General features: G+C 39.8%; 1 protein-coding gene across 5 annotated transcripts in view; it reads left to right on the top strand.

Annotated features, from left to right (window-relative positions):
• The window catches only part of fnbp1l (formin binding protein 1-like), a 38,657-nt gene that overhangs the window by 11,307 nt on the left and 5,046 nt on the right, over positions 1-22,304 (top strand). The window contains exons 2-16 of one of the 5 annotated variants that reach the window (XM_067512894.1): positions 7,972-8,087; positions 10,330-10,380; positions 10,888-11,035; positions 11,956-12,018; positions 12,918-13,022; positions 13,602-13,730; positions 14,080-14,226; positions 14,357-14,584; positions 15,999-16,175; positions 18,554-18,663; positions 19,266-19,398; positions 19,585-19,679; positions 20,182-20,357; positions 20,944-20,981; positions 21,312-21,432. In XM_067512894.1, the coding sequence (XP_067368995.1) occupies positions 7,972-8,087; positions 10,330-10,380; positions 10,888-11,035; positions 11,956-12,018; positions 12,918-13,022; positions 13,602-13,730; positions 14,080-14,226; positions 14,357-14,584; positions 15,999-16,175; positions 18,554-18,663; positions 19,266-19,398; positions 19,585-19,679; positions 20,182-20,357; positions 20,944-20,981; positions 21,312-21,432 (1,837 nt within the window). Of the gene's footprint in view, positions 1-7,971; positions 8,088-10,329; positions 10,381-10,887; positions 11,036-11,955; positions 12,019-12,917; positions 13,023-13,601; positions 13,731-14,079; positions 14,227-14,356; positions 14,585-15,998; positions 16,176-18,553; positions 18,664-19,265; positions 19,399-19,584; positions 19,680-20,181; positions 20,358-20,943; positions 20,982-21,311; positions 21,872-22,304 lie in introns of those variants that run through there. The other 4 variants (XM_067512895.1, XM_067512893.1, XM_067512896.1 and 1 more) reach the window with 4 other exon arrangements.

Below are 22,304 nucleotides of genomic sequence, written 5' to 3'. Positions count from 1 at the left end.
CCGGGAGTTGGTGAATTTGCTGTTATTTGTTTGACATTCCATAGTCATGTCATAGAAATCTCAGACAGAAGTGTTGGAGAGGGGGGTGCTGTTGTCCTTAAACCCTCACCAGACTATAATAAAGCATTAGAAAATACTGTTGGATAGTGACCTGCAAACCTGATAATTTTGTGAACCGAGTTCATCCTTAAACACCTCTGACCATTGAGATCCTCATACTGAAGATTGCTCAGTAAAAAGTGCTCCAAAGCTTCATCAAAGTTGCTTTCTTAATTTAAGGAAAAGCACCAAACAAGAATGCTTTTTATTCAAGCACTGTTTACTACACTAACTCTGTGAATTTGTATTTCATGTATAAATTTGTGTTTGTTATTAAATCGTAGTGAGCTCATACATGGCACTCATGTACCCATAGTAGGCCTGCAAACAAACATTTTAACCCATTTGACAGCACAGCAGGATTGTATTTTGCAGCTAAAGATGTTTGGCTGACATGTTGCTTTAATTTGAGGGTGGACTGGATTATTTCTGTTCGCTTCTGATCTTTGGACACAGACATCTTGCTTGCAAGAAATGAACAAGTGAAAGAGGCTGTTAAATTGCTGAACAACAATGTAAGTTGACCATTAACATCTTTGCAGTGTAGGAAATATCTTGAACCACACGTGCTCAGGCCCAGCACGCTGACTTTTTGTGAAGCGTAGAGAACAACTTTACTTCTCGTCTGCTCTGAAGGGCTAATTTAATCTGAAACAAACATTCTCCCTCCCAACAGAAAGTTACACTGTGTTTGACATAAGACGGCATGTAGTGCTAAAGCTGTCGTGGAGCATGACCGCTGGTGGCTTGCATAGTTCCATGTGCTTGCTAGGGCCTGATCATATGTGAATGTGGTTATTTCAATTTAGATATTCAACAACCTGTCACTTCTTCTTTCTGTCTCTCTTGTCTAACCAGTCTTTCAGGGTGTGTGTGTGTGTGTGTGTGTGTGTGCGTGTACCAGCAGGGGAGCAAGACAATGGTGGGGATCAGGTTGCTATGAAACCCGACTAGCTAGCCACAGGCAGGAATGCCCAGGTGTGTGTGTGTGTGTGTGTGTGTGTGTGTGTGTGTATTTACCAGACAGGTATTAAATATAATAGGAAAGGCCTGGAAATAAACCCTCAGTTTTGGGGATGGATATCAGTGATTTTTGACTGTGCCACTAGTTATTCATGCTATCTTCGAGTCCTCAATAGACGTGTGGTTATCATGCATAATTACCTTGACTAAAGCCATGATGTCTTCTGGTTAAGTTTGCCTCATGCACTTGACATATTGCAGGCATCGTGTACTCTGCTCGGTTGTTTCCATTAGTGTGAATATGAGGTGATTTTTCTGAGTGCTTTTGTGAAACTGTGCATGATACTTGATACTGTGGAATTTCATGCTGGCTATGATGCAAAATGATGAAGACCAAAAGACGGGGGTGTACCCAGTAATTGCCGGTATCCAATGCAAAATATATGCCGTGTCAAGTATACTTTACAGGGTACTTTTAATCCGCCACTGTTGCAATGATATTATGTCAACAAAGACGTAATCTGTATTTTACACCTGCAAAAATATTACGCGGACGGCAAAAAAACAAAAAGCCAAACAATTCTTGCACACAAAGTGAGATTTATAGGTTTCCAGGACATTTGTTCATGTTACAGCTGGTCACTGATTCTTAAGTGACATTTTGCTTGTTTGTCCTTGGTTAAGGTTTAGTATTGTTTATTGTATTTAAATGAAGCCATTGAGCTACAATTTGTCCCAATTTTGTACAATTTGACTTGGGAGTCAAGGGTATGTAGTTTTCACGGTATGATGACTGCTTCAAAATATCACTGTTTCGCAGTATTTTGGTAGTTCTTCTTGGATGTTAAGAAGATGTTGGTGATGGTGGTGGGTGTCACCTAAAGTAGGCAATGTACAAATAGTAGGGTAAAAGGTGAGCAATTCCACAAAAAAAATCTTGCTTTGACAGCAAAAGCCACCACATGGGAACATACTCCTTAGGAGTACTGCACTTGACAGATTTCAGACAAAAGTGGCATAAGTCTTTACTGATGGAACAGTTACTGTCTCTGCTTCAGTCAGTGATGAGCTGTTATAACTTTTAGTTTCCAGTTTCAGTGTTCAAACTGAAACATCTGTGTTTAAAGTATTTGTCATCATTTGCAGTCTTGGTCCTATTTAGGGCTTCACCAACGTTTTGATATTTATCACTCTGTGTGTGTGTGTGTGTGAGTGATTGGCTGAAGCATTTGACTGGTTCACATACTGGATAAACTGAAAACAAACATTCCAGTTGAGCAAGTCAAGAGTTACTAATGTTTTCATTTAAGTATTTTTTTGCTAATGGACACTCAGCCAAAAGTGTTGAGTTTAAACAAATGTGAATGGAGCCAAACATGGAGTCGTAGCGCGAGTGTCTACAGGAGGTAAACGCATTTTTTTTGTTTTAGTCCGAGCTGACTTTGCTCCATGGGACTCACTCTCTGACGTTATCGTTACGTAGAAAAGCTAAAATCTCATGCTGTATTTCCTCGATCGTTTGTGTGGATAGCTAGGTTGCAAGTACTTTTTTCACAAGGGAAAGAGGAATGATTTGAAAACATTTTTTTTTTAAATACTGCAAAGCAGAACAAATAGAGCGACAGAGGGGTGTGTGTGTGTGTGTGTGTGTGTGTGTGTGTTTGTTTACAGGGTGTAGATGTGTGTAAACAGCTACTTATATGGTAATTAGCAGCAAAATGCCTACAAACCTACAAAATAGGCAGTTATGAGTTTATTTCTTTTTTTTTTATAAATACTCAAGACATTTAAGATTCCAAATATATTAAAGAGTTGTGTCTAGAGTGCTAGTAGATTTTTATTGATTCATTATTTGTTTCTGCTAAATAATGTCAGGTGAATTCTGCTAAAAACAGAACTTTATTGACAAGAGGATCAGTGGTTTTGACACGAAACTCCTGTCGATAAATGTAATTTTTTTTTTTCGTACAATTTCACCAGATTGTCAGTAAACAGTAAGAAAAATAGCACTTTTTAATGGAAAAAAAAATACTTTAAGCAAATTATGTTGTTGGCATGAAGTGGTTGCATGAAGGACAGAGTGGAAGCCACTGACATTAGCTTAGCCTCGATGTAGGTCTAATTCCGGAGTGTTGCCCTATGAAATGATTCAATACACCTCTCAATACAGGGCCCATGACCCCATAAAAAAAAAAAATGACAGTACAATTAAATTATTTATTATAATTTTGTACGCCTTCTATATAATAGTCTATATTAGTCAAAGTGCTTCTGTTTTGCAGTGGTAAAGCCAAGTACATTAAAGTCCTACAGTTTTTATACAACGACAATTCCGAGGAAAATGCTGTAATTTTAACTCTAATACTTTTATCTAAGCACTTTACAGATGCAAGTTTTTTCATTTAACCAAATACAGACATGGACAAATTAGTTTATACCCTTCTATGGAGGAAAAAAAAACACAATTTTGAATGAAATATGATAAAGCTGACAAAAAATATAAAACATTGTTAAGAAAGAAAAAACATTAAAATCTGATTGAAATATCTAATACAGAGAATGACATTAATGGCTTAGAAGGTTTCTCTGCGGACTAAACTGTAGAGAGTAGACAGTCTGTGCACCGTACTAGTTGTTGCTCTTGCCTGCAGAGGTGAGGGGGGGTGAAGTCAGCAGTGTGCCAGTCCTCCTGTCTGTTTTGCCCATAGATGGCAATTGGAGACTTTTCAACACAACCTTTTAGCAACGAAAGCCAAGTTAATTCAAATCATTGCTCTCAGCAAGGAAAAAACTAAAGTGTGTGTCTGTGTATGGGGGTGAAAAGAATGTGTATGTATAGAGTGAGATGATTATGAATCAGTTGAGCATTTGCGTATAAATGTGTACTTGTGTCTAATTTGTTGGACAAGCCAAAAGCAACCCTACCAGGCTAGTTATTCAGTTTCCTAAATAATATTCTGGAAAATGTATTGATGTACTATGCACTGTATTTTGTTTAGAAAACAAAATACTTCCTGGCAGAGTATTTTATACACATCACTCAACTCTGGCACAGTGTCAGCAAAATATTAAATTACATGAGGACCAGCAGGTCCACTGATGATCACTAGGTCGTTTTGGCTGTAATTATTACCGAGGAAGGGGTGAAAAATTAACCACATATGTGCTCTAGACTCGAGAAATCACTGTCAAGGGCAGGTATGCTACCTACGATTTTTATATCCACCCACGTTAGAATGTAGCTTCAGACCAAAATAACAGGCCTGTTCTCCTTTCCTGTTTTCCTGTTCAATTTTCTTCCTACTTTCCCCTTGTTTTTACTACCTCCCCCCTCAAAATCCCTTTCCAAATGCCAGTCTTCTCCTCCCTCACACTCCTTCTGTCTCAAGCAGGCATACGCGTGCACACATATGCACATACACAGTGTGCATGAAGATGATGTGCACACATAGACACTGCAAATGCAAACCCAGTGCAGACTCAGCCTGGGGGTCTTCAGACTGATGCCAGCGTTTCAGACATGTTGACATTTTCCTCCTAGTTGCTGTCTCCTGTGTGTGTGTGTGTGTGTGTGTGTGTGTGTGTGCGTTGGTGTGTGTGTGTGTGTGTGTTCTGCTCTGGAATGCCACAGTGTGCAATTAGTCTCTTGTCCTATCAGCATTTTCTATGCTAATTAAACTTGTTTTGTCTAATGGAATGCACCCACACTGTCTGGCTCTCTGATTGGTTGTGGAGGGGTTGTCCTGCTCAGTGATTGGTTATCAGGGAATACATGAGATGGTGTTTTTCAAAGGGAAATCTCCACACAGGGGTCTTGAGCCCACCTAGTCCGAGAGCTAAATTACGGATTTATTCTCTCCCTCTGAGGTTGAAGTTTATTGAATCAGAGCAGCCACTTGTATAACTACACAAAAGCATTGTGATGGAGAATCTAGTGTTATTGTTGTGTTTGTGAAGACGCCCCTTCCTGTGATTATGTGATGTTTATGTGACAGGATGTTGTCTGTCACGTTATGCTGCATATAACGTCACTATTAGCGCACCTTTCTGTTTCTGATCAGATCAGCAGACATGGCATCTGTATGTTTGTATGTTTTGTTTTTAGAATTAGATTTTAGATGTTGCTGAACGCAAACACATATTGTTGTTGTACATATTCTGCTCAATGAACAACCAAGTAAAAAGAGCAATTAACAGTGTTTTTTTATGTTATTGTTTACATTTTCAGATGTACAAATGAACAAAACTGAACCATTCTTTCTTAATTGCAAATATTATACCTGCAGGCTTACGTGTCTGCATAGCTCAGGCTAAGTACCAACTGCTGACTTTGTTTTTTTGCAGGAGTGTGGGGGAGACTGAATACCAGATTTAATAAAAAAAAAAATATATATATATAAATAAAAAAAGATACTGGACTGTGAATAGAAAGCGTCGGTTACAGTGCAGGCGCTGCAGCAGCATAGGTTTCTGAGTGCAGATCCAGTCAGCTATGCTTTAACCATCCTTCTTATCCTGGGCTGAGTGACCAGGAGCCCCAGCGATGTTGTCATCTCCCCAGTGAACCAGTCAGTTCAAAGCTTGCCACAAACTACAGGATGAGCTCATCTTCTATTATTTATTCATGGACACCGTCACACAGGCTGACGTAACCATAGACAGACGTAGTGGCTAAAAAGAGGTGGACAGGCCTTATGCTGGCCAGACTGGTAACATGCGGGTTGGTAGGAAAACAAAAAAGCAGCCTTTCCGATTTGCTTCTGTGTAATATCCCACAGAGGAGCTTTTTTCAGAACCCCAGTTGTCCTGAATGTTTTGGTTTCAACAACATAATCTGCTTGGAAATGGGCAGCTTGATACTTATTAATTATCTTCACCACAGAGATATTTTTAAACGTCTTTCTACTGACAAAAGCTGGCATTAGGCCTTGTAACTGAAGCTGTAGCTGAGTAGATGCCATTTACTCTTCAGCCCATGCTTCATGCTGTGACTGTTTAGTTTTAGAAGGGGTCCATTTGTTTGTCTCTGTGGATTCATTTAATTGGCACATTCTTCAACTGACGGCTAGTTTTGGACCACGTGCACCGTCCTTTTGTGCTTTTAAAACTGACAAATTTTCTCCCTCGGATCAGGGTGAAAATGTGACCCATTGATTCAGAGGAACTGGTAAATCACCTGTGGCCATGCTTCGTAGCTGATAATTGCACTTAACGGCAAAATGTGTACTTATTAAAAAGTGACTGTGCGAATTGTAACCATCTATTGTAAAGTCTATATAATATTTATATTGTATATCAATGGAGTGCAGCACAGGTGTCAATGAAACAAAAACAGTGGCATCCAGACTAAAATCTCACTAAAAAGTTATCATTCTCTTTTTGTCTTCATGAACTATTTTTGTCAATAGAGATTTAGCTGCCTCTCCAGAAAAGTTTAACTTACTTGCCAACACAGGTAACCAGATTTATTTTTTTCACTTTTTTTTAAAATAATTTTTCATATACAGTACACAATAACAAGACTTGGGATAAAAGGCACAATGCTCTTCAGGTGAGAAGTTTGAAAGTCTCCCTGCTGTCTTTGTGTTTGAGTAAAGATAACTTGATAAACAAGGAGGTCAGCTGTCTTTGTGCCTTCTTGTATTTCTCTTGGTGACGCTTAATTGCTTCATTCCAGGCCTTGGTTTCTGTTGGCACACACAAATGGAGGCAAAGAGAAAGGCAGAGTGGTGGACAGGGCAGCACACTCGAGGGATCACAGTTTCAGTGTTCAGAGCTAGAAAGAATGGTGTGACTGGCTTATCTCTGACTTTTAGATTGTCCCATATTAGAGCTCGTGTGGAGTTCGTAACAGATCAAGTTGTTGCTTTTAAGTTTTTGTACGGCCACAAATGGGCCGTGTGTGTGTGTGTTGCATTGCTGCATTAGGCTTCATTTTTATGCATAAAAACTGAGCACCACATAGATTTTCTGGAGTGAACACTGTCTACTTTCTGCAAGCCTGTATAAATTCTTAGTTTTTGTAAGTTTTGTAAGTAGCTATGGAACGACATACAAGAAGGTTTTAACAGGAACAGCCTGGAATATTCAGTCTTAAGAAGAGGTGAATAGCACCTTTCCCTTTTCTCTTACTACCACATGACCTTTTCTTCTCTGGCGGCAAAAGGATATTTCGATTTCAATTATGATCCGGGCCAATTATGATGAAAAAATATTGTTCTGTTTCGTGATGACTCTTGTTTAATTTGTCGCACACTGTTCCAGTACCACAAAAGAGCCAAAAGAGCAAACCATCAAGAAGAACAGTGACTCTTTAGTTCATTTAGTTCACAGGTTTGTTTTTCAGTTTAATTCTGTGTGTTTGTTTTTATATGATTGAACAGCCCTATGATCTGCACTCATGGTATATAGGTCTTTCCTAACCCAAACGCAAACGGCAGCAATAAAAGAAGAATATGGCACATGCTGGTTTGACAACATAAGTAAAGACTGATGACTTCACTGTATTATGAAAATTACTGATACTGACTCTTTGACAGTATTTGTTCAGTTCATGCAACGTGTGTGGGATTAAATCTGCTTTCTTGTGTGTGTGTGTGAGAGAGAGCGCATGTGTGTTTGTCCATCCAGCGGATATGAAAAACTGGCAGGAGGACATGTATTTTATTTGCCTGAATAGATTTTCAGTTATATTTAGGCAGACTGGAGAGTCATGTGACTCTAACTTTTTACCCTGTGTGTCAGAAACTAGCGCCATTAAACTTTTTATTTGTTCATTCTCACTGTCTGCAGAGCCTTTTTTTGTCGTTGTCGTTTTTTTAGTTTTCTGATCCAGACGTGAATAAAACCGTGCTATTCTGTTTGTGTCTTGCCTCCATGTTTAATTTTTCCTCCCTCTTCCATTTTCAGGACCAGTTTGAGAATCTGGACAAACACACACAGTGGGGGATCGACTTTCTGGAGCGCTATGCAAAGTTTGTCAAGGAGAGACTCGACATCGAGCAAAACTACGCCAAGCAGCTACGGTACACACATGCATACACGACAACAGACGGAAGGGAAAACAGCCAGCACCACTGGCTTCCTATAATGTTACCTTTACATCTTTGGTATAGTGTTCTGGTGACATACAAAGTTCTGTACAATGTCTGTGGAGAGAGAACCTGATCAGACTGCACAATAACTTGTCTTTTAAAGTGCCACTAACTATGCTTAGGATGTGGTGATTACAGAGTCGGATATTACTGACAGGACTTTAACGGGGTGTCATAGACTTTATTCACCCCAGTAAGTCAGTAACCAGCCAACTGCAGGCTGCGGTTTAATATGCTGCTATGGCTTTGTGAGTTTTAAGTGAGACGTGGAAGTTTGCACATGCTGTAAAGAAGATGGAATAGATTCCACCAAATAACAGCAAATACTAAATCCAAATTGCATGCAGTCAGTCAAATATCGTTACCATGCGGCAATATGGCCTAAAAATATGGATAATGTGAAATGAAATTCCTTAATTCAAAGTCCTTATCTGAGAACATAACGTGCCGGAGATGCCTGCATCTGCCTAAACAGAGGGTTACTAAATACTGAGTTTTCATTATGGGGTGTTTAGCATTTTCTCAGTGGTCCTGAAATATTTGCCTACAACATCTCCTCTACAGATCTGCTACATTTTCCTGTGGTGATAATTTGGATTACTTACAGTGCATCCATCAAGTATTCACTGCTCTTAAATTTTTCCACATTTAAGTTACAGCCTTATTACAGAATGGATTAAGAACTCTCAATTATTCCCCTCAGAATTCTACAAACAATGCCCCAAAATGACAACTTGAAATAAGTTTGTTTGACATTTTTGCTAATTTATAAATAAAAAACAAAACAAAACACATGTACATAAGTATTAATGGCCTTTGCCATGATGCTCAAAATTGAGCTCTGGTCCACCCTGTTTCCACTGATCATTCTTAAGATGTTTCTAAGACTTGATTGGAGTCCACCTGTGGGAACTTCAGTTGATTGTAGATGATTTAGAAAAAGCAGACACCTGTCTATATAAGGTCCCACAGTTAACAGTGCATGTCAGAGGACAAACCAAGCCATGAAGTCAAAGGACTTGTCTGTAACCTTCCAAGACAGGATTGTATTGAGGCACAGATCTGGGGAAGGGTGGGTTCTGTTCTGTAGCATTGAAGGTCCCAATGAGCACAGTGGCCTCCATCATCTGTAAATGGAAGGCGTTTGGAACCACCAGGTCTCTTCCTGGAGCAGGGCAGCCGGGACAATTCTGTGAATGTCCTTGAGTGACCCAGCCAGACCTCAGACTTGAACCCGATTGAACATCTCTGCAGAGATCTGAAAATAGCTGTGCACCGATGCTCCCCATCCAACCTGATGGAGCTTGAGAGGTACTGCAAAGAAGAATGGGAGGAACTGCCCAAAATAGGTGCCGAGCTTTTAGCATCATACTCAAAAAGACTTGAGACTGTAATTGGTGCTAAAGGTGCTTCAACAAAGTATACATTTTTTTTATTTATTTCTTTAATAAATTTGCAGAGATCTCAAACAAACTTCATTCACATTGTCATTGTGGGGTATTGTTTGAAGAATTGTGAGAGAAATAATGAATTTAACCCATTTTGGAATAAGACTCTAATGTACCAAAATGTGGAAAAAGTTAAGTGCTGTGACTATGTGGATGCACCGTATAGGGCTGCATGATTTATCCTTTCATCATCATTATGATGTGCACATGTTCAGTAGTTTCTGGGCAGGATGTTTTCTCATTTTCCATGACTAATTTTACAAGAGAAGTCTGTTGGATATAAGTTCATTTACTAAGATTTATGGGTTCCAGCATGAAACCAGTAGATTCCCAGTAGTTGCTGGTGTGTGATTTCTAAGGAGGGGAAACTCCTTCAGAGCACACACACACACACACACACACACACACACACACACACACACACACACACACACACACACACACACACCATTTTTACATACATACATTCCTCTGCCCTGCAGTTAAATCATTAACCTGCTGCTCTGCCACTGTCTATTGTCAGAGCCTAAGGAAACAGACAAGCAGAGACTTTGATGTTTAAATCTTTGGTTCATCTTTAATAATACATGGATCCCCTGTCTTTCTGTTTGTGGTGGGGGTCTGTGTGTGCCAGTCTCTTGTTTTTCACCTTTCTTTCTACCCGGCTTAAAATATCAGACAGTAGCTCTGACCTCTGTCTGGCGCTGTCTTTCTTTTCTTTTCAGGAACTTGGTGAAGAAATACTGTCCAAAACGCTCCAAAGATGATGAGCCAAGGTGAGAAGAGTCATTGTATTTGTTTTTATTTTGTCATTTTTACCCGATGAAAGAAAAGGCCCGTCTGTTTTTTGTCTTGTAGTGTTTGACAGCAGGTTTGATGTGGTTCCACCAGTCTGTGTGCAAATGTACAGGTTTAAGAGTTTATTTGTTTTAGGGGAAAAAAAATTTTTGCACACGGGAATAACTAAACATTCAAAGATCAAATGCAGGTCAAACAACAGCAATTGAGTAGATATGAAACTTGCAAACTGTCATTGTGAGTAAATTTTTCTTTTTAGAGAATAATGTGCAGCTTCTGTTCTGATGATAAACTTCTGATAAAATAATAAACTTATCAGTGTTGAAATATTCATTTTTGGAATCTTGAATTGAAGTGAATTATTACTTTTCTATATTTGTTTTTTCCCCCTCCCCTACTGCTGTGGCAGACCAGTGGAAAACCATGTTGTAATAAATGATCTGTAGCATGTTTTTTTTCTTTTTTTTTGCATTTCTATTCCGCAGGTTCACATCGTGTTTGTCGTTCTTCTCCATACTGAATGAACTCAGCGACTACGCTGGTCAGAGGGAGGTAGTAGCAGAGGAGATCACTCACAAGGTGTATGGAGAACTGATGAGGTACAGCCAAGACCTTAAAGCTGAGAGGAAGCATGTGAGTACACAAAAGTTACTAATCCAATCTTCACTTAATTTTGTTGAGTAGTAGTGACACATGTAGTGCATCACGTTCCCCAGGAAAGCTGTTGCTTCCTGCCTGGTACAGATGTTGCTGCCTGCCCACGGTATCCTGTGTCACTAAATGTGCACTGGTTTTCTGTTTGGTTTTATTCATGGGGATGAACATGTTGCCCATCTGTCATTTACTTGCCTCCACCATCTGCCGGATATGTATATGCTTTGGAAGAACAGCACCCTCTTTTTGTCTTATGCTGCAATACATAACATAATATAAGACTATGATGTACATGCTGCTGTTGCTGTTCTTGGGTTTGCGTGTCTGCCGTGTTGATGATGAAAGTTATACATATAGAGCACCTGTAAATAAAAATTGTAGAAAAGTTCCAGGGATGTGTGGATTTGTTATGGGAGTTGAGTAGCTTTTTAGCAAAGCACTGAACCCGCCAGCCGTCCTTCTCCCTCCCCAGCTGTGCAGTGCCGGGGAAACTAAAAAATATACCAGAGGAAACTAAAAATATATAGCTTTTTAAGTAGAAGTTTATCCTTTAACCTTCTTGCTTGTTTTTTCAAAACCTTTGAACAATATTGCATGAGCAGATGTTTTTTGCTCTATTGTCATGGAGGCACTTTGGGTGATATCTCCTAACTACATATGAAATGTAAATGTAACTAAACGGCGCAGTGAAGTGTCAGTTTGTTATCTTACTGCTTTAATCACTGCACCCCGGTAAATCTGTGGCTTTGGCCTCAGTACTTTCCCTTTCAGTGGATCGGTATTGTAACTGTAAAACCAAGAGTTTTCGTGTATGTACATATGAATGTTTTATACATTTACATGTGTTTTTGTGTCTTGTTTGTGTGTGTTTATGTCTGTGTATGTGTATAACTGAGCAGCATCTACAGGAGGGCAGGAAGGCGCAGCAGTATTTGGATCATTGCTGGAAACAGATGGACAACGTAAGTGAGGAAGAGGGAAGGAGGAGCTTATTGTAAATATTGTGTGTTGGGGTCAGCCAGCTGCACTCATTTCATAATTTCTTGGATTAGGAATGCAAGACATGTTAAAGGTAACTGTAGGACAAATAGGGAAGCTGACATACACCAGTATTTTGTACAGAACCAAAGATGGCATTTATGGTACTTTTATATCGTTTTACGTCAGAAATTGGCATAATATGCACCTGTACTAAATTGCCCAAATTAATATAAAGTATAATATTAGAACATTCTTCCTGGCAAACTTTCCAGTCTGCAGGGGCCAGAACCAGAAAACACACACACACACACACACACACACACACACACAGTCCAGAGAGGGTAAAACTGCCCCTCCCAAATTAAAGCAAGTCAAGGCCCATGCGCCACATTTGGTCCTTCACATCCTTGTTTTTGGCTCCTTGAAGGCTCCAGAGAGAGATTCTCTTTGTTCACATTTAAGGTCATTTAGTTACATTTTCTAAGTAATTTCTGAGTTAAGTTTGTAATATTTCTAAATAATACACGTTTTGGCCTATAGCCTGCTTTTCTGCAGGACATCTGATTAAACGTGTTTGATTGTGTGGTCTGCATGACTTTTATAGTGACTACCTAGTGACTGGACTGTAATGTCTCAGTTATTCTGTGTTTCCTTCACTACTAATGTAACCCAGATGGCTTGGCAGGAAGTGAGCTATCTCTCTCTCTCTCTCTCTGATTAACCTCCCTCTTTTTGCTCTCTTACCTCCTTATTCAAACATTTTTCTAGTTTTATTTCCTCAGAACTCTTTAAAAATGACTGGTAATGGAGACACGCAGCGTTTTTTTGCTTGTGCTTTTAACACTGTGGCGTCTTTCTTCTTCTCTGTTCCTATTTTTAGAGCAAGAGGAAGTTTGAGAGAGAGTGTAAGGAAGCAGAGAAATCCCAGCTGACCTATGAGCGGTTAGATAACGACATCAATGCCACCAAATCAGAGGTGGAGAAGGTAATAAACTCCCCACCTGCGAAATGACTGCTGAAGATCATCTGTTCATCTCTAAGCTGGGTTGATAAATTGAACTCGTCTTGGCATGATGACTCATTCTGCAGGAAGCAGATGACCAAAGAGGGTGTCATTAAAATGAGAAATCCTCTATTATGTTTTTAATGCTTGACTAAGTCATTGACCTTTTGTTTAGTGCAGTAATTTTAAAGCAAAACTACAGTAACTTCATCTTGCTACCTTCATACATAGTGCCTCGTTTTGCGTAATGTTTAAGTACTGTGTATTAAATTAAGCTGCAGCTCTTTTTTTCCAACACACGTGCTGTAGAATTAGGCATAGTGGAAAAAGTTATATGTTTAAAGCAAATAAAGTGTTTAAAGACACCAAATCCACAATTTTACAGTGGCATTTTTAAGCAAACCTTTTCTTTTGTTCTTAGGTTTCTGTGCCACTTTGATTAATTAACGCTCCAGGCTAGAATGGCCAGAGTTGTGTCCTGTTTGTGCTGTGTGGCAGACGTGTGGCTGCTGAGGAATCCGCTAATGAAAATCAAATGTTTGCCCTGATGTAAATGTTTAGGCCAAAGCGCAGTACTACCTGCGGACTCACATGGCAGACGAGAGTAAGAACGAGTACGCTGCTCAACTACAGAACTTCAACGCAGAACAATGGAAACATTTCAACACTGCTATACCACACATCTTCAAGGTAAAGCAAACCTGTAGCAACTGTAGCTAAATAATAATACTGCACCTTTTAATTTGAACTAGTCTCAGCGCAGGGTCCACAGAGAAAAAGCATGGACTTTAAATTTCTTTTAGACACTAAATCTTCTTAACATTTACAAACCTCCTGAAACCTTTTAAAGCCGGCACGCAGGACTGTGTTAATATGCAGTTTTTTAAGTTAAGTGGGTATCAGCATTGTCCAGGGAAAGGATCTGCTATTGGTGACCAGTTGCTAACCTCCTAAAAGCCCAGGGAAATTGTCGGTGTAAGCACTGCGGCATTTGGCCTGTCGCCGGTGTTTACACCACGTTCTTTGTTCTGTGTCGCAGAATCTACAGGCTATGGATGAGCGTCGGACAGTGAAGCTTGGAGAGACGTACCGGAGCTTCGCTGAGGTGGAGCTGAAAGTCATTCCCATCGTGTCCAAATGTCTAGAAGGAATGGTTTCTGCTGCCAAAGCTGTCGATGAACGAAAGGTTGGTAGCAAAGCGTGGGCAAGAATGAACCAAGGGAAACGAACTGGGGGGTGATAGAACTAATTTTGACTTCTTTGGCATCTCCTACTCTCCCCCCTGTCTCGCCTGTCCCTCTGTCTTTCCCTCACAGGATTCGCACATTGTTGTGGAGTCATTCAAGTCCGGCTTTGAGCCTCCAGGCGACTTCCCCTTTGAGGACTTTAGTCAGAATTTGAGCAGAACGGGTTCCGACGGCACCATCAGCAACACACCCAAAGGAGACAGAGAAAGAGACGTGGGCCCAGGGCCCCGCTCTGACCCAAGACACGCTATGAGCAGAACCAAGAACAAACTGTGGCTGTTTGGGAAGAAGCCAAAGGTATGTGAAGTCAAATAAACTCATTGTAGCCACAAATCAATGTTTCATATCCATCTAATGTAGCAGCCAAGCAAGTATTTAAGTTTTTATTTTATTTTATTTTTTTATGGATATCTGCACCGGATGTCCGTGTAAATGGACAAGAAGGAAAACTTTAGTGACAGGCTATTAATTAACATTTAAAAGATGGCTGCAATTTATTATTTATTGTAAATTTTTGATATTGATTTTTACATGGGTGCATACCTCATCATTAATGATCACAGGCCTATATAACTGTATAAATAATGCATTTTGACTAAGAAGACACGAAGGACTGACCTGGGTCTTTGCTGGTTGGCATTTCCCTCTTCAAGTACCTTTTTAATTCCAAGCCCTGGTATTTACTCCTTTCCAGGCTAACGCTTAGTGCTGCAGCTGCATCCAGTCATAAATCCTCCCCCTGCATCTAAACATCATAGCTTTTATTAGTGAAATGTCTTACAGTCATTTCAATGTTATCATCCCTGTTTTCTATGGTCTGTTCTGGAAAGTAATGTGCACAATTGCAGACACTGTTAAATTCCCCCAAGGCCTTCACGCTTTTTACTTGTATTCTTCGCTGAAGAACACGGTCAAAACATTTTTCACACACACACACACACTTGTTGCACTTCGTCCCACTCCATAAAGAACATAATGGTTAATCATAAACAGTCTACTGTTGGTTTGTGTTGCGTCATCAGCTGTCTAATCATGCAGGAAGCAGTGTGGTGGTAGGGTGTGTATTTGTGTACTGTGTATGGGCCAGGTTAATTGTTTAACACACAATGACCTACATTTTCAGGTGCGTCGCACACTATGTGTGAATTTCTTTGATTGTTATGTTTAACAATCAATAATTCGCTTTATCAAATTAATCAGGACTGACCTGGTCAGTCAGCTGTTGAATCCAGATTTGTGTATTAAGATATTTGCTATAGTGTTTTTTTCCAGTTGAGCCCCCTTCTAATTCAAATCTTAAAGAGGAAAAAAACAAAAACAAAATGTCTTTATGAAGTGTCCTTTCATTGCCAAAACATGTCGCTTGAGAAAATAGGTTTTCAGGGTTTTTGATGAATTCTGTACTTTTAAAGACGTTTCAAAATTCAAAATAGGTGACAACTCCCATAGAATGCTCAAAATGTGGATACAATGTGGGACTAGGTGGACACCTCCCTGATTGTACTGTACAGTGTAAAGCTCCCATAAACTTTGCGTTCACTAATTTGTTGTGTTCCAAAATACTGATAATATTTTTCATAGACAACCAGAAACTAAAAAAACTCAGTTGGACACGGAGCTAAAAACCACCATCAGCAACAATGATGCAACATGTTTTCAGTGTCATTCTGACCTGTGGTTTTGTTGTCCCCTCTTCCTGCTACCCTACCAGTCCCCCTCTGCGTCCCCTCCTCCACCGCCTTCCTCCTGCTCCACCTCCCATCTCCATTCCACCTTGCGTCTATTTCCTTCATCCCGACTCGGCTCTGACCTGGTGAGCCACTGTCTCTCTGAGATAAAAACTACAGTGCCCAGAATCCCCCAGAATTTGAGGGGCCTGAGGAGAGGGGTGAGACAGGATGTAGTTTTTTTTTATTGAAACTGGTGGATGGGATATTGTTTTGTTTGTGTGGTGTGTTTTTGTTTTTGTTTTTTTTTATATTTGTTGTGTAGCTTTTTAAATGGTGTCTGCAGCTCCTCCTATTATCACTTATAGTGTCTTAAATTTAGTGTATTTTTTTTTATTCTTTTATTTTTAATATTTATATAAAAAATGTCATTCTTCAAATATGTGTTATACCTTAGTCTTAAGTCTTAATTGGAGCTTGCAGACACTGTTTGTTTCTCTTACTCATTCCTCCTCTTTTCTGTTGTCTCCCTTTTTTCTCACCTTTCCTCCTCTTTTTGCTTTTGTGTGGTTCTGTGTCTCTATTTGAGACAGATTTTTGCACCAATCACCGGATGGAGGATCCTTGGTGATCGATGACGTATGTGTTTGGAGGAGGTTTTGGCATCATGTTTGCAGTGTTATAGGGAAATTTACTTGAAAATGTTTTCCCATTATCAAGTGTGTTTCTCTGATGTTGATCTCCTGAGTTTGCCGTGTGTGTTGTGAAGCAGATCTTTCTGCTTTCATACACTTGTAAATAACACCCAGCCTCAGTGCTCACCCAACACTCCTGTCAGTTTTGTTAGGACCATCTTCGATTGGACACTGCTCAGTCTGGTTTATTATGTCAGAAGCAGATGGATGAACAGCCGGTTTTTATCGCTGAAATATTTATCACTGCTTATAGAAAACTGCTCCCAAAAGGGAAAGTAGGAGAATTGGCCAAAGGAAATGAGTCGGATAAACGTGCCATTCTTGTAAATAAAGTCCCTAGAGCCTAATAATCATTTTAAAGTCTTTGCCATTTACATGGAAATCTGTAAAACTTTGCAAAACTATTTCCGCCTGCAAAGTTTGTTGATTTACTGCTATTTATGATGTATGATAGCAAATTGACTTAGAATGTTTGAGATGTGGACTTTGGAGGCTGTGGGACAAACAAATGGTTATGGTGAAAATAATCCTCGTTTGCAGCTTTTGCTTTTAAATCCCGTTGTGCTTCCTCCTTGTTTGCTAACCTCCAGTCTCCTACTGCTTCAGTGCTGTTGTGGAGGCATTGTTTGGTTTCTTTTGTGAGCCACCATGTGTCAATCAGCAGCAGTGAAGTGAATCGTGTAGTGGATGTGGCTTCACAATATAAACAAAGGGTTACACACTCAGACATTTCTGCCAAGTGCAAGTTCGTACGTGAGAATATGTAGATGAACACATTTATCGGCTCAGATGTTTATTATTAGTGACTTTTCCTGTAGAAATGTTCTGTAATCAACCAATCAAAAAACAAACATAACATTATTTTCAGTTATTCAATGTTGTGTTACTTCTAAGAAACATAAACTCCACCTGTGGAGGCTTCACTTCACCTGAATAGATGTGGGTGCTGATCAAATCAGGAAACAAAATCTAAGTGAATCCGTGCACACCAGGAGGAGGCTAGTATAAATATTCATCAGATCATCATTATGTTCACATTATAAAACGCTGAACAATAAGACAATAATAAATAATAATAAACAATAATAAATATGGAACATATTATTTAATAAACTGAGCTAATGGAGCCCATACTGCTCTAACGAGTTTTCAGGCTGACTAATTAGCTTGTCGGTGATCTGTGTGTGACATACTGACAACTAACCAGCATCCCATGTTTGTCTCTGTTTACTGTAATTCTTAATGCATCAGTGGTCAGTAAAGATGGTAAGTGACCGAGCGCAGACTAGTCATGCATTTTCACAGTGTAGGACTTCCTGTAGTGTAGGACAGTGTAGGACTGTGCAGTGTAGGACTTCCTGTAGTGTTGGACACAGTGTAGGACTGTGCAGTGTAGGACTTCCTGTAGTGTTGGACACAGTGTAGGACTGTGCAGTGTAGGACTTCCTGTAGTGTAGGACACAGTGTAGGACTTCACAGCGCTAACAAGAACCAAAAGTGCTTCTTGAGACTGATGCCATAGATCGTCCATTTTTGTTTCCACAAAGAGCCATTTAGAAGATGGTTCTTCAAAGAGGCATTTCTGTCAGTGGCGCCTTAATGAACCATCTAAACAGAAAAAAATGGTTCCACAATGACCGATATTCATACGGTTCGTCCCATTTCTGAAAAGTGTATTTTACAAGTAACACAAAGAAGACTGAAGAACAGCAGCTGTGTTCAATGAGCCTAAAGAAAATAAATATAATTATTGTCTCTGTGCCACAAAATGAAACCGTATATACTATAGAAATTTTTATTCCATCACATTTTCTGTGGGAAATTCTCCCACATAACTGACTTCAGTTGGTATTAAGTGACATAAAGTTGCTTAAATAGGTGAAGATAATGTTTGTAATCACCAGGCACCATCTCTGGAGGATTACAGTCACTTGCCCCCCGAGCAGAGGAGGAAGAGGCTGCAGCACAGGATTGATGAACTAAGCAAAGAGCTGCAGAAAGAGATGGATCAGAGGTGAGATACTTGCCAGTAAGTCTTAACCACCACAACCATCAACCAGAGTCATAGAACTATGGGATTTAATTGATTTCAGCTTGATTTCATAGATTTCCATTTATTGTCATAAGGACTAATACCTGAAGAGCTTTGCAGAGCATAGTGGAGAGAAGCATGCTAGCACTAGCTTACTCTGCATGCTCGGGCTTTAGATTTAGATTTAGGAGCCTCGTACTACTGTATGATGCAGTGGTGATCAGTGATTTGCTTGACAATTATGAAAACCCTATTTTTTTTTTTTCAAATATTGTTGCATAAAAAGCGCAATGAATTGAGAGAAGCTGCAAAAAAACTGAATCGATTCATTAGTTGCTCAAAGTTTGTCATTTTTCAAGCCATTCTCTTGCTTTAACAAGTCAAATATGAGCATTTGAGGGTTTTCTTTGTTGCAAAAGACAAACAAGCAAAGTTGACACATCACATCAGTGGTCTGCAGTTTTGATTGCTTTACATTTGACGGAATAAAAAAAAACATGAAATCAAGGAAATAATCATCAGCTAACGGTAATAGTTACACCCTGCACTGTATCAACTCTCGTACATGTTTGCGTTTTCATCAGAGATGCCCTGAACAAAATGAAGGACGTGTACGAAAAGAATCCTCAGATGGGAGACCCCAGCAGTCTGCAGCCCAAAATATCAGAGACCATTTGTAACATGGAGAAGCTGCGCTCAGAAATCCACAAAAACGAGGTAAAGAAGGGAAAGGTCTCAAGGAAATGGAGGGAACTGGAGCCCAAAACAAATTAGAAATCAAAGAGGTGGTGATTCTGGTATCAAGTCCAGGTCAACTGTGTTAACATTCATTAAGGACGATGAGCGGCTCACTTTGCACATACTGCTGCAATATTATAAAGTCTGCCCTCTCTTGCTTGACAGACTTGGTTGTCCGAGGTGGAGGGAAAGCAGAGCTCCAGAGGTGACAGAAGACACAGCGCTGACAACCACCAACACACTCCTCAAGGGAGAGAGAGGTGAAAATGTTGAAAGTGTTTCATAGCAATTATTTTACCATCCGGTAAATGTGGGGAAGCTGTTGGAAGGACCTCAGTCAGGCGGCTACATTTACCGGAAGGAGACTCGGCAAAATATTTTTACTTTATTGGCTTCGGAATGTGTGAAACTGCTGAACAACTAAATATTTTGCTACGGTTTAATTTCCTACCAACTTTCATAGAAATGATTATTTTCTCCATTTTCTAGAAAGTTGTTTTATTTTTTAAGTACATTTGTAGGTTTATTGCAGATATTTAATCATTACAAATTTAAATGGACTTTATATTAAAAATGGAAGAAAACTATCTATAAGAATATGAAACTAGTTAATTTATGAAGTGCATCTCTGAACTCGGAATCACCACTAATCTTCCCGCCAACATACAGTTGTTTTCTGGGAATGATTTTCTGTCTGTACGGTCAGTGTCATGTGTTAATCACGCCACACAAAGCTCACTGCTGCTGCCTGTTTCCCATCAGCCCTGAGGGCAGTTACACAGACGACACCAATCAGGAGCACAACACACCCCGTCACCGCACCAATCCTCCGCAGCCCGGACAGCCCAATGCTGACCCTCATGAGTTTGACGATGAGTTTGATGACGATGACCCGCTGCCCGTCATCGGACACTGCAAAGCGCTGTACTCCTTTGACGGTAAAGACAAAAGCCATTATTCCTCCTTTTTGAAGGAAATGCTAAAGTTATGGGATTTTTCTAAGCTAACTAGGCAGGTGGCCAAATTGGCATAGAAACAAATGATGATGATGCTACAGCTACAAATCTAACATGATGGATCTCGCATCTTTTTACCTCCGATTACAACGATCTAAGTGCTGTTGGACATTCTACCATCGTTGAGTGTGACCATCAGGTGTTATTGTATGTCATTGGAAAGCACAGTTTGAAATCATTATGTGCAGTAGTTCATAAAGGTGAGTGTTATATTTTTTTTAATGTATGAGGTTCCCAATGCGCTTTGAGGCATTACAAGTATTTGCACGAGAGCATGATAACAAGATCCACAAACTGTGGCTCAGGAAGTAGAATGGCTGGTCCCTTAGTCACAGTGTTGGCAGCTCAATCCTGATCACCTGTTGAAATTCCCTTGAGCAAGACACTAAGCCCATAACGCTTCAGCAGCCTGCACGGCCATATCTGAAAAATTGGTGCAATAAAGTGGTGCTACACGTCCAATCTCACTGCGGTTTGTTTGATTTTTATTTATATATTTTTTTTTTAGGTCAGAACGAGGGCACGCTGGTGATCACAGAAGACGAGGTAATGGGTCATTTTTAAGCTCCATTATTTTATTTATTCTCATTTCTCGGTAAACATAAATAAAGGACACCGAAAGAATTCATGTTGTTAATTCATCTGTTGGTTCTAAATAAGCAGCTGTTCCACTGCCATTAAACTATGTTTACAAGGCAGCTAACTGAAGTACAACTTTGGAGGAGCTGGTAGGGAAGCTGGTGGTCACCCACCCATGTAAACCTCAGACTGGTGCAGATATGAACGTATTCTGGGTCTTGATGTATAACTTTCGGTAAGAGACAAATGAGTGTGTTTAACCGAAATAATCCCCTTCTCTTTCCATGTTGCCTTCAGGTGTTGTACATCATCGAGGAGGATAAAGGCGACGGCTGGACAAGGGCGAGGAAACAGAGTGGAGAGGAGGGCTATGTGCCCACCTCCTACGTAGAAATCACCATGGAGAAAAACTGCAAAGGTGCTGTCACCTACATCTGAACCTGTCGTCTGTCCTCCATCTGTCTCATAACCTCTGTACTTCCTGTTCATCGACATAACACTACGAAGGGGAAAAGGCAGCATCCGAACACCCGCATGGACGTCCGTTCGTGTCTCTGTTCTCCTTCTCATGCCACATCTTTACTTTGTCTGTTCATTCATCACTCATCTTTCTCCTCGTCTCACGTCTGTGGAGCTGGTGTCTCAGCACAAAGACAAATAGGAAAAACCTTTTGGATATGTATATAGTTTGAGGCCTTTCTGTGTTTGTGTCTTCACTGCTGTTTTGAGCCCTTTGTCGCGGCTCAACCACTTGTTATCGATCAAACTGTTTAAGATTGTTTTATGTAATATATTAGAACCAGTTCACATTTGTTTTTATCCATTCATTTAAATATATTTCTTCTTAAAAGTTTAAATTTCTAGTCATGCTTCAACATGATTTCAAGCAAATGATGTTTCATCTGTTTTTGTTTCTTTCTGATTGACTGTGTGTGTGTGTGTGTGTGTGTGTTGTTCCTTAGGTTTTCTGTGTCCTCTAACTAAATATCAAAATACATTCACAGAGGTTTGTCACAAAGTAAAGGAATTCTACAATCACTATTTCATAAAGCATCTTACTGTAAATAGCCAATTAAACTTGGACATATTGCAGAGCTAGGAATTTAAATGGATGAGGCTGATGTTATTCTGTGGAATCCCTCTAAAATTAAATGGTGACCTTTTTGAAGAGACAACTTGTGTACTAATGGCAGCAGTTGTTCCTAAAAGAAATTCACATTAACAGCAATGATGTGTTTTTTTTTTCATCCCTTTAATCATCCAACTATTTTTGAGGTCACGCTCCACTAA

The sequence above is a fragment of the Channa argus genome, chromosome 8 (genome assembly GCF_033026475.1).
Source record: "Channa argus isolate prfri chromosome 8, Channa argus male v1.0, whole genome shotgun sequence".
Lineage (NCBI taxonomy): Eukaryota > Metazoa > Chordata > Actinopteri > Anabantiformes > Channidae > Channa > Channa argus.
This window is presented reverse-complemented; position numbering and strand designations above follow the sequence as displayed.